Raw genomic sequence first — 18,528 nt, 5'->3', positions numbered from 1 at the left:
CCCTCGTCCGAGCATTCCCCAGACTCCAGGACTGGCCCAGGTTCCTCCCCAACCTCCTCACTGTCCGACTCTGCTGCCAATTCCGCTGGCTGTTGGCAGTCCACAGCAGGGACATTGAGGGTGGTTTGGCATGGCCTCTTGCAAATGCCTCAACAATGGTCACCTCAGCCACGGGCCTGGCTCAGATGTGAGCCAGGAACAAGGGGGAGAAGCCCAAATCAGCCAAACAAGAGGAGGGAAAGAGAGCAGTCCAGAGCACGAGGCCAAAGACCAAAGACCAAATGAGGACTGGAACAAATCTGGGACCTCTTTGTCTTCCAGTCCAGCCAAACTGGGACACACATTTTCTTCACAAAGGAGAGAATGGCGCTTTCCACCATCCCTGCTATTCTGTTTTCTGGATCCAGACAGGAAACAGTGAAGCAGTGGAGACTGAATGGCAACTGGGACACGCGTTTATTGACGGCAACGCTTATTATTGCCCCGATGAAATTGGGAAGCCGGCTGAGTCAGCCGTTCTGTGACAACCGAAGTCCATTGTCCAAGCCCCCCCCCTCGGCGTCCCTCCCTCTTACAAAACTGCCGGAAGCAAACACCCCCCACCCCATCCAGATGATTCTAGATGTGTTGACTTGGCGTTGACCTGCTTTCAATAGGGTGAAAAACAAGAAAGAAAGAAAGAAAGAAAGAAAGAAGGAAGGAAGGAAGGAAGGAAGGAAGGAAGGAAGGAAGGAAGGAAGGAAAGAAGGGACGCAAGAAGGGAGGGAGGGAGAAAGAGAGGAAGAGAGGAAGGCAAGAAAGGAGAAAGGGAGGGTGGAAATGAGAAAGGAAGGAAGGGAACATGAAATATACTTACAATGGAAAACTATTGAGATTTAAAGACAGAATCACAAAGTGGGGGCATGTAAGGATGTATAATTACATAAATATAATGATGAGAATAGCTGGGAATTGTAACCAGGTCTACATCTCGGCCTAAATTGAGGTTGGGGGGGGGCGTGCGTTAAAAGCATAACGACTATATATCGTATACTTTTTTGGTTCTCTCTTTTAAAAAAAGAAGGAGGAAGATAGTTGTTAAAATTAAATATGTTTACTGAAAAGGAATTATAAATACCATCAACATAAAATGGAGCTCGCTCAGAAGCTGAAATACAAGAGAAGAATAGTGTGAAGTAGAGGAGAGAGGTAAGGGAAAGAGAGAGAGATAGGAGAGAGGGCAGGGGGGGAAGAGGAGGAGAGAAAGGAGGAGTGGAAAGGGGAGAGAGGAGAAGGAGAGAGGAAGGGGAAGTAGAGAGGGGAAGGATGACAGATAGAAGAAAGGAGGTAGGGAGGGGGAGGAGAGAGGGAGAAGATAGCCATTTGTCTGAAACAGTATAGGGTTTCCTGCCTAGGTAGGGGGTTGGACTAGAAGACCTCCAAGGTCCCTTCAAACTCTGCTATGGTATTGTATTATACCAAGAAAGTGATGGTTAAAGCACACATATGGTGTATGGAGAGTAGAAGAGCTAATAATTGGTTTTTGGGATTGATGGTAAGATGAATTGATGTAAACATTTAATAACACAATATGATGTTGGTTATGTAATAGTACACATGTGGCTTTATGTTATGAAAATGAAAAAAATAAAAAACTTTACATATAATAAAAAATATTGCATAAAAAAAGAAAAGGAGGGAGGCATGAAGGGAGGGAGGAAAGAAGGGAGGGACGGAGGGTGGAAGGGAGGAAAGAAGGGAGGAAGAGAGGGAGGGACGGAGGGAGAAATGGAGTAAGAGAGGGAGGGAGGGTGGAAGTGAGGAAGGAAGGGGAAGAGGAAGGAAATAAAGAAGGAAAGGAGAAAAGGAGGACGGAAGAGAGGGAGTGAGGGAGAAAGAGGGCATGAGGAAGGGTGGAAGTGAGGAAGGGAGGGAGGGAGAGGAAGGAAAGAAGGGAGGGAGGAAAGAAGGAAGGAAAAGGGGGAGCTAGGAAGAGAAGGAGTGAGGAAGGAAGGAAAGAAGGAAGGAAGGAAGGAGGGAAAGAAGGAAGGAAGGAAGGAAGGAAGGAAGGAAGGAAGGAAGGAAGGAAGGAAGGAAGGAAGGAAGGAACACTCCTTCCTGATGGGAAACAGACTTTATTTCTTTCATCTTATTGGAAAGAAATCTTTGGAAGAAGTGACTGGCCAACTTTCTCTGACCCAACTCCTTCCATTCACACATGCAACACAGCCAACCACACCAGGGGCCTCATCCTGCCGCGGTTCAGCCAAGGGCAGAGGGGGAAAAGCCAAGCTTGGGTGCTTAGCTATGGCTCCCTGCGGTGTCCAAGGCCAAAGAATTGGTTTCATTGAGTAAACGAAGGTCTATTAATCATGGAGCTGCCGGCTCCGAGACGGCCAAGACTTAGAAATACATTCGTTTTCTATCAGTCCTTTAATTTTTCCACCTTCTGTTGCTCCCTTGGGCCATGCAGAGAGTGATGACCCGTCTTTGGGCCCAGCGAGGCTCGGACAAAGAAACCAATGTCCTTACACACCAGCCATCCACGCCTGGTAGATTTTAGAAATCGATTCCGGTCAAGATTTACTGCCTGACACTTCTCTCCCCCCTCTCTCTCTCTCTCTCTCTTCTTTTTCTCCCTCTCTTTTCTTTTTCTCCCTCTCTCTCCTCTTTCTTTCTCTCTCTCTCCTTTCTCTTTCTTCTACCTCTCTTCTCTTTCTTTTTCTCCCTCTCTCTTTCCTTGCTCTCTTTCCCTCTGTCTCTTTCCTCTCTCTCTCTCTCTCTCTCTCTCTCTCTCTCTCTCTCTCCCCCCTCTCTTTTTCTTCTTCCTCTCCTCTTTCTTTTTCTCCCTCTTTCTTTCCTTGCTCTCTTTCCCTCTGTCTCTTTCTTCTTTCTCTCTCTCTCTCCCCCCTCTCTTTCTTCTCCCTCTCCTCTTTCTTTTTATCCCTCTCTCTTTCCTTGCTCTCTCTCCCTCTGTCTCTTTCTTCTATCTCCTCTCTCTCCTCTTTCTTTCTCTCTCCTCTCTCCCTCTCTCTTTCTTCTTTTCCTTTCTTTCTTTCTCTTCCTCTCTCTCCCCTCTCCCTCTCCCTTTCTTCTCTCTTTAGGTTTAGGTTTATTGGATTTATATGCCGCCCTTCTCCCAAGGACTCAGGGCAGCGTACAACATAAAAGAAAACACATATTACAAAAAGTAAAAGGAACATTAAATAAAGTATCCAGAAAAACCCCAATTGATATTTACAATAAAAATTTAAAAATTAAATTAAATTAAATTCTTCTTGTCTCTTCTTTCTTTCTTTCTTTCTTTCTTTCTTTCTTTCTTTCTTTCTTTCTTTCTCTCTCTCTCTCTCCTCTCTCCCTCTCTCTTTCTTCTTTCTCTCTCCTTTCTTTCTTTCTCTCCCTCTCTCTCCTCTCTCTTTCTTCTATCTCACCCTCTCTTTTCTTTCTTTCCATCTCTCCTTTCTTTCTCTCCCTCTCTCTCCTCTCTCTCCCCCTCCCTCCCTCTTTCTTTCTCTCTCTCTCCTCTCTCCCCCTCCATCTCTCTCTCCTTCTTCCTGCCTTCCATCAGCCTTGCAAAATGGTTGAACGACCCCTGCACAAGATGGCTCCATGGGGAGTCATCCTCTGTCTTCCTCGACCAACTTTTAACCTCCTGGTAGGGGAAAAACACACACCCTGACCTATAGGGTTGGTTTTCAGCTCAATTAATCTGGACGTTTTAGGAAACAGAGCAGTCGGAGGCCAGGATTGCCCCTTGGCAAAATGTCTCAATCGCGTCTGGTTTCTGCCCAGCCCCAAATTTGAAACTCGGGAATTTATTAACAGCCTCTGTGTTTGAAGGAAGTGGCCTTTATGCAGTGCTGTTGCCCACCCATTTCTCTTTGCTCCAGCATCTCTCAAACCATCCTCTCCATGAGAAGAGAATACGAGAGAAACGAAGTTCATGAGAAACTAAGAAAATGGTTGAAAGGAGGAAAAAAAAAAGGATTTACTAGCAGAATAGAATGAAATGTAGCCAACGATCTATATATTCAATAAAATGTGTGGGATGTAGATTAAATTTGCTACTTGCGGAGAACTAATTCAATGAAATGCTTACTATATAAAATTAAACTTGAGTATGTGTAATTATGAATAGTAAAACAGATAGAAATACAAAATAGACTGTAGCAAATAAATAATAGGAAATGGATGCAAAACGGGTCAAATGTAATAAAGGTTGTTATACATAAAATATATAGAATGTTATATATAGAATGAAGAAAAAAGATGTATGAAATAATATAAATGCATTTATATAGTTAGCTATAGCTATAGCTGTAGCTGTAGCTATTGTTAGTTATAGTTATAGTTATAGTTATAGTTATAGTTATAGTTATAGTTATAGTTAGTTATAGTTATAGTTATAGTTATAGTTATAGTTATAGTTATAGTTATAGTTATAGTTATAGTTATAGTTATAGTTATAGTTATAGTTATAGTTATAGTTATAGTTATAGTTATAGTTATAGTTATAGCAGTGGTGGGATTCAGCCAGTCCGCACCTATTCGGGAGAACCGGTTGGTAACTTTCTAAGCAGTTCGGAGAACCGGTTGTTGGAAGAAATCTCCTTTTGTTTTTTTCCACTTTACAGGGCTAATCCTATAAGGAAGGCAAAGGAAAGAAACATTCGGGTGTTGTTTCTAGCCTCATCTTTACTGCCCTGCTTACCTAAACTGCCTCTCCGGTTAATCCTTACTACATTTGTAACAGCTAAAGCGAAGCACCCATCGATGTGAGTGATGTTGAGTTGGTCATGCCCACACGGTTATATGACCACCGAGCCCCGCCTACCCAGCTGGTCATTAGGGCAGAGAACTGGTCGTTAAATTATTTGAATCCCACCACTGAGTTATAGTTATAGATATAGATTAGATATAGAGATAGAGATAGATATAGAGATAGATAGTGTTAGAGAAAGATAGATATATATAGATATATATAGATATATATAGATATATAGATATATAGATATATAGATATATAGATATATAGATATATAGATATATAGATATATAGATATATAGATATATAGATATATAGATATATAGATATATAGATATATAGATATATAGATATATAGATATATAGATATATAGATATATAGATATATAGATATATAGATATATAGATATATAGATATATAGATATATAGATAGATATATAGATATATAGATATATAGATATATAGATATAGTTTTATAGTTATAGTTATAGTTATAGTTATAGTTATAGATTAGATATGGATATGGAGATAGAGATAGAGATAGAGATAGAGATAGAGATAGAGAGAGAGAGAGAGAGAGAAAGAGAGAGAGAGAGAGTGTTTTATAGTTATAGTTATAGATTAGATATAGATATATAGTTTTACAGTGTAGTTGTAGTTATAGTTATAGTTATATTTATAGATTAGATATATAGTTGTTACAGTTATAGTTAGTTATAGTTATAGTAGTTATAGTTTAGTTAGTTATAGTTATAGTTATAGTTATAGTTATAGTTATAGTTATAGTTATAGTTATAGTTATAGTTATAGTTATAGTTATAGTTATAGTTATAGTTATAGTTATAGTTATAGTTATAGTTATAGTTATAGTTATAGTTATAGTTATAGTTATAGTTATAGTTATAGTTATAGTTATAGTTATAGTTATAGTTAGTTATAGTTATAGTTATAGTTATAGTTAGTTATAGTTATAGACACAGATACAGTTACAGTTACAGTTACAGTTATAGTTATAGTTATAGTTATAATATAAGACATATGTACAGATAAAAGAATCACAACACATATGTGAAAGAAGTGTGATGTGTTGCAAAGATGGGATGTTTGCATAAACAAAATATTTTTTTAAAAAAAATGAACAGTAAAAGAGAATAATAGATGGAAAGGATATGTTAAATAAGCTTGGGGAGGCAAATAATGATATTGTTTATCTAATAGGAAAAATTAAATGAAGCGGGAGAATATGGAGTAAACATAAGAGGACAGAAATGGAAATAGGATGCAAAATGGAATATGCATAATAATGGAAGATGTAAAGGGAAGGTGAAAAAACAGGACAACACTCTGTTCATAAAAGAAGTTTAAACAATTAAAAAACAACAGGGGTCGACTTGGGAGGAAGGCCAGAGGTGGACAATGAATGGCCCCTCCCAGAGGAAATAAATAAATAAAGAACTTTGTTTGGGGGGGAGGAAAGCCCCATCCTCTCCATGACGCCAGGCCAGTGAAGCGACCCCCCCTCCGTGGTGGGCAGAAAACAGGGGTGCTTTCTATGCCCCCCAAACACTAGGAGCATTGTGCAGGCCGCGTTCCTCCTCCCTCGAGGGCTTGCAAGTGGCATGAATTCGCTTGCCAGGGCCAAAAACCTCTCCGGGATTCTGAAGAGGCGTTTTGGTGAAATGTCAAAACGCCCAGCGCATCTGGACGGCGCAAAGCCCTTTGCCAAAGCGTCTTTTCCCAGCTGGAGGCATGGCGGGACACATCAGGCTTCCTGGATCAAAAGTCCAGAAATGTTTAGGGAAGGGCGGAGGGGGGGAGGGTTGATTGGAGTTTTTTCTGAGAAGGAGGAGGAAAAACATCCATTGGTTGCTTTCATGGTTGCCTATTCTCAAGACTGGGAGGTAGAGAGGGGAGAATATCACCCTAAAAGACACAGCCTTGAATAGACAGTGGGACCACCAACGCTGGCAGGAAATAAACAGAGGATATAAACAGAGAGGAAACCCCACTCCCTTCCAGCACTGATGGTGTTACCTGGTTGGGTCCTGAAATGCCTGCAAGGAAACCACCCAGCTCAGAGAGCACCAAGGACCCCACAGTCATCCTCCTCCTCTTCCTCCTCCTCCTCCTCCTCATACTCTGAGTCCCCTTCGGGGGAAAAGGGCGGCATATAAATATAATAAAATCAAATCAAATCCACCTCCTCTTCCTCCTCCCCATACTCTTCCTCCTCCTCTTCCTCCTCCTCCTCTTCCTCCTCCTCCTCTTCTTCTTCCTCCTCCTCCCCATACTCTTCCTCCTCCTCTTCCTCCTCCTCCTCTTCCTCCTCCTCCTCTTCTTCTTCCTCCTCCTCCCCATACTCTTCCTCCTCTTCCTCCTCCTCTTCTTCTTCTTCTTCCCCCTCCTCCTCCTCCTCCTCTTCCTCCTCTTCCTCTTCCTCCTCCTCCCCATACTCTTCCTCCTCTTCCTCCTCCTCCTCCTCTTCTTCTTCTTCCTCCTCCTTTTCCTCCTCCTCCTCTCTGTAAACCCTACTCCCTTCTAGCATTCATGGTGCCACTTAGTTGGGTAATGAAATTTCTGCAGGAGAAGAACCAAGCTCAGAGAGCACCAAGGACCCCACAGTCTTCCTCCTTTCCTCCTCCTACTCTTCCTCCGCATGCTCGCGTGCACGCGTGACATTTCTGCGCATGTGCAGAAGCATCCGGGTAGGCGAGTGGATCCTCTCGCCGCCCTGACTACCGGTTCTCCCGATCTGGGCCGAACCACCAGCAACCCACCTCTCCTCCTCACTCCACTCCCTTTTAGCACTGATGGTGTTACCTTGTTGGGTTATGAAACGTCCACAAGGAAAGAACCAAGCTCAGAGAGCACCAAGGACCTCACAGTCCTCCTCCTCCTCTTCCTCCACAAACTCCACTCCCTTTTAGCACTGACGGTGTTACCTAGTTGGGTTATGAAACGTCCGCACAGTCCTCCCCCCTCCATTCCACAAACCACTCTCCTTTCCAGCACTGCTGATGTTAGTGGGGCGGGGAGGGAATGGGGATGCCGCAGTATCCTTCCCCTGCCACGCCCATATAGCCACGCCCACCAAGCCGCCGCCACGCCCACCAAGCCACGCCCACAGAACCGGTAGTAAAATTTTTGAAATCCCACCACTGGGTCACCCATCATTCCTCCTTCCAAAACTACAATTACCCAGCTTTCCCTGGCCAGTAAAAGAGAAGGAACGAAGGACGTTTGAGGCGGTTCTCCTTACCTGTCGCAGGACGAAGAGATGGAGTCCTCGGGATGACACTCGCAAGGAAGGCAGCGTGGGTGAGGCTGCCCGAGATGGTAGCCCTCTTCACATCTGTCGCACGAGGGCCCTGTGTAACCTGGGCGGCAGTGACAGTGACCCGTGGCATTGCAATCCCCCACGCTTGTGCTTCCGATGGAGCTGCAGTTACAGAAGACATCTGCAAGGAGAGCCAAGGGAAACGAAACCTGAAATTAATTACAGGATGACTGGAGAATTATATTTCATCTTTTTCTTTTTTTTTTTTGGCTACAGTTGAGTCATTGTAGACAACATCCCTTACCCCATACATCAGTTTGGAGGTTGTAGGAGAAAAAGTCAATGTTATCCTAGATCAAATGCAATCCTAAATTCCTTATTTCCTTATTTCCAAGTTGAACCTTATTTCCTTATTTCCAGGTTCAACCTTGTCCAGTTTCCATCCGTTATTCCTTGTCTGGCCTTTGGGTGTCTTGGAAAATAGCTTAGAAGGAAGAACTGTCTACCATTCAAGAATGGACATTAAAAGTAACAAACTTAGCGGAGATGGCTAAAATATCAGCATACCTCAAGGATCATTCAGACGAGAAATATAAGTTGGAGAAGATGGATTGACTATATTCAAAATAAATATGGGACTAAGAAATTTCAGTTAGCTTATGAATGAATGAACAAGGAATGTTACAACTTATCTAAAGTTAGCTTTACAAAATGGGAGTTAAAGTACAAGCGAGGGACGATGCTAAAGTTAGTTAGTAGTTTATTTTAGTGTATGATTGCTAAATGTTTATACCCTGTATTTGCTCTGGGAGGTGGGGGGGAGGGGGGAGGGGATGTGGGATTGTGGGGGGAGCGAGGGAAGGGGAAAGGTATATAATTGTAAAACTTTTTAAAACTTTTAATAAAAAAAAAGAAAATAGCTTGACCCCTCTCCTCTCTGTGGCAGCCCCTCAAATATTGGAAGATGCTCTCCTGTCTCCCCTGGTTCTTCTCTTCACTAGACCAGCCATGCCCAGTTCCTGCAACCGGGATACAATCGAGATCAAGGGAGGTACTAATACCACTCTGCAAAGCCTTAGTAAGGCCACACCTAGGATACTGCATCCAGTTTTGGTCACCACAGTATAAAAGAGAGGTTCAGACCCTAGAAAGAGTGCAGAGAAGAGCAACCAGGATGATGAAGGGACTGGAGACTAAAACATATGAAGAACAGTTGCAGGAACTGGGCCTGGCTAGTCTAGTGAAGAGAAGGACCAGGGGAGACAGGAGAGCATCTTCCAATATTTGAGGGGCTGCCACAAAGAGGAGGGAATCAAGCTATTTTCCAAAGCACCTGAAGGCCAGACAAGGAATAACGGATAGAAACTGAACAAGGTTCAACCTGGAAATAAGGAAGGATTTTCTGACAGTGAGAACAATCAACCCAAAATTTCCTTCGGAAGTTGTGGGAGCTTCATCCCTGGAGGCTTTCAAGAAGAGACTGGACTACCATCTGTCAGAAATGGTGCATGGTCTCCTGGTTGGATGGGGGGTTGGACTAGATGACTTACAAGATCCCTTCCAACTCTGTGAAGAGCCAGTTCAATCGAATCTCCAAACTGGAGGTCTGAATCAAATTCATGAGTTGACTTAAAGCATGAAGATCCTTGTGACCATCAACCCTATTTTTATTCTTGCAACATACTACGAGGTGGAGAAGGCTTAGCTTGGTGCCCAAGCAGGCCTTTGAACTCCAATCCAACCCCAAAACCACAACTAGACCCCACCTGTTGAGGTATAGCACCTCTGCCTAAAGTTAAGATCATCTTCGCCCCCCAAGGTGCTTCTTTCAAGAGGCAACTGGACTTTCTGGTTTTTCCTTGAAGACGTTTCGCTTCTCATCCAAGAAGCTTCTTCAGCTCTGACTAGATAGTGGTGAGGAATGGAAGGATCGATCCTCCTTGCAGACAGCTGGTCCTTTGCACCCTTTTAGAGGGTCACTGAGGCCACTTGGAGGTTTCTCTGTGTCCTCAGGGTCCCCTGAGTGGTGCAAATGTGTGTGAAGCCTTCTTGGAACTACTAAAAGGAGATTGTGTTGCAGATTGTGTGTTGGATTTTTCGACAGTTCCAAGAGAGCTCCACACCCATTCCTGACCACTGATAGCCTCCAAATCTTGTCGGAAGGAAATTAGGAGGACTTTAGAGGAGGTGCAGGCAACCTTTCCCTTTCTGTCTTTGGAGAGGGTTATCTGATACAGCGGACGTCAGATGCATGCCTCCCGCCAACTGCCAGGAATGGTTTGATCCGGCGTTATTCAAGAGCGCCAGCAAAACTCAGCTTTGGAGGCCCAACCCATGGCAAGAGAAGAAAAATAGGTTGATCCGTTGATCCCTTCCAACGCCTACTCAAAAAGAGCCACGCAGTCAGCTCAAAGCCTCATTGTTTTTCCAACGTTGCACCCAATCAGCAAAAACCAGATGCAAACAATGTCCAAGAATGACACATAGGATGCCCACCTAGTTACAAAAACTCTCATGCAGTGGTTGAGGAGCAAATGTTGTTGTTGTTTAATCTCTGGAACACTGAAACCAAGTTTCACGAAGAGAGTTTCTCGTCGGAGCTAGCAGTTTGGAGATATAGCAATAGTAGCAATAGTTACACATATACTGCTTCATAGGGCTTTCAGCCCTCTCTAAGCGGTTTACAGAGTCAGCATACCATCCTCACAGTCTGGGTCCTCATTTCACCCACCTCGGAAGGATGGAAGGCTGAGTCAACCTTGAGCCTGGTGGGATTTGAACTGCTGAACTGCAGTCAGCTGAAGTAGCCTGCAGTGCTGCATTTAACCACTGCGCCATCTCGGCATATACAGATTGACAGAATTGGAAGGTACCTTGTAGGTCATCTAGTCCAGTGTTTCTCAACCTTGGCAACTTGAAGATGTCCGGACTTCAACTCCCAGAATTCCCCAGCCAGCGAATGCTGGCTGGGGAATTCTGGGAGTTGAAGTCCGGACATCTTCAAGTTGCCAAGGTTGAGAAACACTGATCTAGTCCAACCCACCCCCGACCCCCACCCAAGCAGCAGACCCTACACCGTTTCTGACAAACCCCAAAGGAGAAGAGTAGGCTGTGTTTGCTTCGGGAGAAGGCGATGAGTCCCTTCGGATGATGGGAGTTCACTCACTGCTACCATCTTGTTAACTTACTCATCACTTCCTCCCAGGGAGGGCACGCAGCAAAGAATGCCATCTTGCCTCATTAGACAGGAGATACATAGCTTACAAGTAAGGGTGTCCTTATAAGTAAGAACATCTTACTTATAGGGGGGGGGGGCACTAAGCTTTTTGGAAACCAAGGTGGCGCAGTGGTTAAATGCAGCACTGCAGGCTACTGCTAGATCAGCAGGTCAGCGGTTCAAATCTCACCGGCTCAGGGTTGACTCAGCCTTCCATCCTTCCGAGGTGGGTAAAATGAGGACCCAGATTGTTGGGGGCAATATGCTGACTCTCTGTAAACCGCTTAGAGAGGGCTGAAAGCCCTATGAAGCGGTATATAAGTCTACTGCTATTGCTTTAAACCAACCCACAAGCGAACCTTCATCCTCATCCTAATCCTACACCGAAGTTATTGATATAGAAAGATATAGAAAGAGTGCAGAGAAGAGCAACCAGGATGATTAGGGAACTGGAGGCTAAATTATACAAAGAAGAGTTGCAGGAACTGGGCATGACTAGTCTAGGGAAGAGGAGGACCAGGGGAGACAGAATAGCAGCCTTCCAATATTTGAGGGGCTGCCACAGAGAGGAGAGGGAGGTCAAGCTATTCTCCAAAGCACCCAAAGGCCAGAGAAGGAATAATGGATGGAAACTAATCCCCGGTGTCTCTTTTAAATCTGTTTTGTTCATCACTTTTAAATCCCTAAGCAAATCCCGGGACAGGAAAAGCTAGTTATGCAAGTTTGGCTCATCGTATGATGCCAAAAAAATGTTCTTTGATGCTCTCTCTGCACAACGCAGCGCTCGCTGATTCACACAAACCTTTGGAAAGCCACAGAGAGAGTTTTGATGGGCATCAACGTTTTAATTAAACCCACAACATCAGAATCTGGTCTACTAATAGCGATGCCATTGCGTGCGTCCATTTCTGCCAGGTTCCTTCTCCTAGGATGGATGCCTGTCTCAGGGAAAATAAAAAACCCACTGGTGTTTTGTTGTGTTGTGCAATGAAGCCAACCTGATGAGAGGGAAGAGAAGAGCTAGGGTCCTCCCTTGCCTCTCCGGGGTTCTTCCTAACTTGAAATGACACACCACCCTACAGGCCTTTGTGAACCAAAACTCACACCTCTCTTGCAAGCCAACTCTTTGATAAAAAAAAGTTGGTCTGAGGTTCCCAACTGATGATAAAGGTAAAGGTTCCCCCTGCACGTATGTGCTAGTCGTTCCTGGCTCTAGGGCAGTGTTTCTCAACCTTGGCAACTTGAAGATGTCCGGACTTCAACTCCCAGAATTCCCCAGCCAGCGAATGCTGGCTGGGGAATTCTGGGAGTTGAAGTCCGGACATCTTCAAGTTGCCAAGGTTGAGAAACACTGCTCTAGGGGGCACTGCTCATCACTGTTTCAAAGCCAAAGAGCCAGCACTGTCCAAAGACGTCTCCGTGGTCATGTGGCCGGCATGACTCAATGCCGAAGGCGCACGGAACGCTGTTCCCTTCCCACCAAAGGTGGTTCCTATTTTTCTACTTGCATTTTTTAATGTGCTTTTGAACTGCTAGGTTGGCAGAAGCTGGGACAAGTCACGGGAGCTCCCTCCATTGCATGGCGGACTGCTTCAACCTCCTGGTGGGGGGCTTTGGGCGAAGGCTGGAGGGAAGAGCCGCTGGTGGGGAAGAGCCGGAGGGCCTCGTTCCAGTGGGACTGCATCATGGTCTGGAACTGGCTGACCATCTCAGCCCACTGAGCCTCCAGGCGCCGGCACCTGGCCTTGCACTCCCACAGATCTCCCCTCTGCTTGGAAAGCCTTTGCTCCTAGTCCTCAGTGAGGTGCTTCTGCTGAGCCTCCTTCTGGGTCAGAATTTGAATTGAGCTGTTTTGCCAACTCTTTCTCATGGTGGCTGCTTAGCTCTAGCAACTGCTTCTTATTGGGGCCCTAAGGAGCCCGGGTGGGCAGGCGAGGAGGGGCTGGGAGGGGAGGGGTGAGTAGAGGCCGGCAAGGTGCCCCTCGACTTGAGTGACATTGAGTTGGCCACGCTCACCCAATCACATGACCACCCAGCCACGCCCAAATGGCCAGTGATTAGGCAGGTCGTATTAGCGGTTCGCGGGGTTTACAATTATCAATTTAGTGGTCCTAAATAGCTTGGGGACCCCTGTTATAAAGGCATTGAAATCCTGTCTCTTTCCCCCAGATGTTGGATCACAGCCTTCAGCAAATCCCATTTGTCAAATTTAAGATAAGTCTTTCCCTGTTGTTGTTGTTTTATTATTTTCCTCCTGCTGAGATGTAAGTAGCCATGACAGGTTCAGTTGTCTTCAGGCAATTGTGGCTTCATTTTCTTAACCTAAGGAGCTTGTTTTACTATTATGGTTTTTCCTGTTGTGGCCCATCAGTGGCCAGTGGAGCTGGCAGCAGATTCGGAGAGTGAGAAGGTGGAGGAGGAACATGGGCCAGTCCTGGAGTCTGGGGAAGGCTCTGAGGAGGGCTCTGTGTCGGAGGCAGAGAGGAAGCCAGGGCCATATGCCAGTTATCAACTGCATTCAGAGTCAGACATCAGTGAGGCAGAAAAACAGCTGGAGCCTGTTCCCAGTGTGTGTATGCGCAGAATTGCAAGATGAAGGAAACAGCTAAAGAACAGGGGTCGACTTGGGAGGAAGGCCACAGGTGGATGATGAATGGCCCCTCCCAGAGGAAAGAAAAGAGGAGCAAAAGGGGAGTGGAGTTTGCAGGAGACCATTAGTTCGCTTCATTGGCTTGTGACTCTCCTTGCCAAGTTCTGCAGATATCAGCCTGGCAGCTCTCCAAGCCAGATAAGGTCTGTGACTGTAAATCCTCCCTTGAAAGACTTTGCTGGAGGTGAATGAGCAGAATTCAGAGTCAATTAATAAAAGGGATTTTTTGTCGGGACCAGGAGTTTGCTTCGTGCTCTTGGAAAACCTCGGTCAGAACATTTCCCCCTGCCCTTGGCACGAAAAAGACAAGTGTTGAAAGGACGAGAGGCAGCGAAAGCCCATAAATCAGACAGACCCCCAAAGGGAATTTAAAAATGTCAGAATGTGTTCGGTTGTCCTAAACGTTGAGGAAATCAAGGCTGAAGAAGGCAAGAGACCGGAGGGGGAGGGGAGAATGCCCAGAAAACATACTTCAGATCAGAGCAAACACACACCCCGAGAAGGAGATACGCATACGCACATATCTTGCGGTTTTGTTGGTTTGAAGCGGTGAGCCTTGAGTGGCAGAAAATTAAAGCAACTCTACAGCGAGTACCTGGGGTGATGAACTCAGCCTTCAAGAAAGATGGCAGTCTCACAAAAAATAACACAAACTGACAGCCTTAACAGAATAACAGGGTTGGAATGGACCTTGGAGGTCTTCTAGTCCGCTTCCTACTTAAATAGAATAAGAGAGTTTGAAGGACCTTGGAGGTCTTCTAGTCCACTTCCTACTTAAATAGAATAAGAGAGTTGGAAGGGACCTTGGAGGTCTTCTAGTCCACTTCCTACTTAAAGAGAATAAGAGAGTTGGAAGGGACCTTGGAGGTCTTCTAGTCCGCTTCCTACTTAAATAGAATAAGAGAGTTTGAAGGACCTTGGAGGTCTTCTAGTCCACTTCCTACTTAAATAGAATAAGAGAGTTGGAAGGGACCTTGGAGGTCTTCTAGTCCACTTCCTACTTAAACAGAATAAGAGAGTTGGAAGGGACCTTGGAGGTCTTCTAGTCCACTTCCTACTTAAAGAGAATAAGAGAGTTGGAAGGGACCTTGGAGGTCTTCTAGTCCACTTCCTACTTAAACAGAATAAGAGAGTTGGAAGGGACCTTGGAGGTCTTCTAGTCCGCTTCCTACTTAAATAGAATAAGAGAGTTTGAAGGACCTTGGAGGTCTTCTAGTCCACTTCCTACTTAAATAGAATAAGAGAGTTGGAAGGGACCTTGGAGGTCTTCTAGTCCACTTCCTACTTAAACAGAATAAGAGAGTTGGAAGGGACCTTGGAGGTCTTCTAGTCCACTTCCTACTTAAAGAGAATAAGAGAGTTGGAAGGGACCTTGGAGGTCTTCTAGTCCACTTCCTACTTAAACAGAATAAGAGAGTTGGAAGGGACCTTGGAGGTCTTCTAGTCCACTTCCTACTTAAACAGAATAAGAGAGTTGGAAGGGACCTTGGAGGTCTTCTAGTTCACTTTCTACTTAAACAGAATAACAGAATAAGTGACGAGAGGGGGTGGAAATGAGGCACTCCTAAACTTTATGGGTTCTAGTCAACCTCCCGCCCTTGGCTAGAAACTCTTAAAAAGTTTCCAAAACTCTTTAAGATTAGAAGGGTTCGCATGTGGGTTTATCTCTTTATCAAGTGTGTTCAGTTTAATCTTTCAGCAAAGGGCTGCGGGGAAGACGCTACGCCTCTGTTGTCATAACTTGGAGATCAAAAGTTCCCCCATATGAATCAAAGCTGACAGACTTCTTGGCTAGTTCCACTGACTTTTCCCCTTTGTTCAAATATCTCCTGTTTTTTTCCCTCCCCACCAGAGTCATTTTCTTTTTCTATTTATAGAAAATGGTTCTACTCAGTAGTTTTGATGTAAGATGTTTTGGGGTGGGTTTCCCCCCCCCAACGCATTGAATGCCTTCACCTGCAGATTTTCCTCAGGAGTAGCTGAGATATTAAATGTTGATATCTGGGAGGGTAGTAGGACCCTCCTCATCTCTGCCTCCCCTCCCCTTGTTCTTTTGATAAGAGGTCATTAATCCAGCAACCATGAGAAAAACTCACACTGTATATCATGTAAGGTTATCTATCTATCCATCTATCTATATCTATCTATCTATCTATCTATCTATCTATCTATCTATCTATCTATCTATCTATCTCTATATTATCTCTCTCCATCCATCCATCTCTATCTCTACCTATCTCTCTATCCATTTATAACTCTCTATCTATCTATGAATCTATCTATCTATCCATCCATCCATCCGTCCGTCCGTCCGTCCGTCCGTCTGTCTGTCTGTCTATCTCTATATTATCTCTCTCTCCATCCATCTATCTCTATCTCTACCTCTCTATCCATTTATATCTATGTATTTATCTATGTATCTATGTATCTATGAATCTATCTATCTATCTATCTATCTATCTATCTATCTATCTATCTATCTATCTATCTATCTATCTATCTCTATATTATCTCTCTCTCCATCCATCCATCTCTATCTCTACCTATCTCTCTATCCATTTATATCTATCTACCTACCTACCTACCTACCTACCTATCTATATCTATATCTATATCTATATCTATCTATCTATCTATCTATCTATCTATCTATCTATCTATCTATCTCTATATTATCTCTCTCTCCAGCCATCCATCTCTATCTCTACCTATCTCTCTATCCATTTATATCTACCTACCTACCTACCTACCTACCTACATCTATCTATCTATCTATCTATCTATCTATCTATCTATCTATCTATCTATCTATCTATCTATCTATCTTTCTCTATAATCTCTCTCTCCAGCCATCCATCTCTATCTCTACCTATCTCTCTATCCATTTATATCTATCTACATCTATTTATCATAGATAGATAGATAGATAGATAGATAGATAGATAGATAGATAGATAGATAGATAGATAGATAGATAGATAGATAGATGTTGGTCGGTAGATAGATAGATAGATAGATAGATAGATAGATAGATAGATAGATAGATAGATAGATAGATATGAATAGATAGATACATAGACAGACTGACAGACAGACAGACGTAGATATAGATAAATATATAGATATAGAGAAAGAAATAGACATAGAGACAGAAACAGATAGACAGACAGGCAGGCTGGCAGATAGGTAGGTAAATGGATAGATATCTACCTACCTACCTACCTACCTACCTACCTACCTACCTACCTACCAAATTGGGTGGAAGAAAATGCGTTGGGATCAAGCTCCAGCTCAAACAAGAGCAGCTTTGACCACAAGATCTCCAAGGTCCCCTCCAACTCTATTCTGCTTGCTTGCTTGTGGGGAGGATACAGGAGAATCAAAGCACCCAAGGCAACTAGCTTCCAAAATAGAAGCAGAGTGCCTGGAGTCAGAGGAAGCATCTTAAATCATTAACTATTGATTTGTGAAAGCTGCTAATTTTAGCCTCGCCTGCCTTAAAATAAAATAAAAAAACAGGCCCGTGTATGGGAAGTAAAGGCAGTTCACTGAAATGGCCTCGTGAATCCAGAAATGTCTGTTTCAATTATCTGAAGAGAGGCAGAGTCGCGTGTAAAAGCTGTAGCAAGTTCTTGTTCTAGGAAAATCGCATTAACACCCCCCCCCCAAAATCCCTCCTTGTTAATTTACTCAGTTTTGTAATATCTTCTTGTGGTCCACCAGCAGCCTGCAGAGCTGGCAGCAGATTCGGACAGTGAGGAGGTTGGGGAGGAACATGGGCCAGTGCTGGAGTCTGGGGAAGGCTCGGATGAGGTCTCTGCGTCGGAGGCAGAGAGGGGGCCAGGGCCATATGGTAGTTATTTGCTACCTCTGGCACCTCCGGAATCTGATATCAGCAAGGAAGAAGAACAGCGGGAGCCTGTTCCCAGCGTGAGCCTGCACAGAGCTGCCAGAAGGCAAGAACAATTAAGACAAAAGGGGCGATTTGGGAGTAAGGCTTGGAGATGATTGGTCCCTCCCATAAGATATAAAGGAGGAGCAAATGGACGTGAGCCTTTGCAGGAAGCAATTAGTTCATCTGAAACTCTGAGAAACTCAGTTTGACTCTGTGCTGCCTTTGGCCTTGCGAAACTAATGGGCAATTAGGTCTCTGGCAGCGTTTCAAGGGAGATAAAGGTGGGTGTTTATCAACATTCCCCTGAAAGACTGTGGCAACTCGAGCAGACTTCTGTCAGACTCTTCACAGACTGTTTGTGAATCATTGTGACCATAATTCACAGCCGTTTAAATAAAAGAGGTGTCAGGCCTGCAATTATATTCCTTTTAGAATTTTGGCCTGCCACACTTTCTCTTATTTCAATATGCTGTTTCATTAGTATAGTCGATGGGAGGGGGGAATAGACAGGAGTAGGATTGTGGAATGTATTGTTTTCATTCTTTACTAGAAGCTCAAGGTCATCCTTTGTCTCCTCACCAGTACACCTGACCGGAAGAAGCTGGGTGTGGATGCCAGCGTGGAAGAAGAAGATTGGACCATGTGATGGATTGTGGGTGTAGGGACAAGATCATGAACTTTTAACTGGGTGGGATTCTGATGTCATTTCCAGTATTGGGATTAACACAGACGTTCTAAGATGTC

General features: G+C 44.2%; 1 protein-coding gene across 1 annotated transcript in view; it reads right to left on the bottom strand.

Moving 5' to 3' along the window:
- MEGF9 (multiple EGF like domains 9) overlaps positions 1-18,528 on the bottom strand; it is a 53,890-nt gene that overhangs the window by 11,270 nt on the left and 24,092 nt on the right. The window contains exon 2 of the mRNA XM_014054460.2: positions 8,005-8,203. Within this exon, the coding sequence (XP_013909935.2) occupies positions 8,005-8,203 (199 nt within the window). The remainder of the gene's footprint in view (positions 1-8,004; positions 8,204-18,528) is intronic.

Source organism: Thamnophis sirtalis, unplaced genomic scaffold (assembly GCF_051295495.1).
Source record: "Thamnophis sirtalis isolate CommonGarterSnake01/CBP01778 unplaced genomic scaffold, rThaSir2_p1.2 scaffold_2, whole genome shotgun sequence".
NCBI classification, from domain to species: domain Eukaryota; kingdom Metazoa; phylum Chordata; class Lepidosauria; order Squamata; family Natricidae; genus Thamnophis; species Thamnophis sirtalis.
Note: the sequence above shows the minus strand (reverse complement) of the source record. Positions and strands in the feature narration are given on the sequence as shown.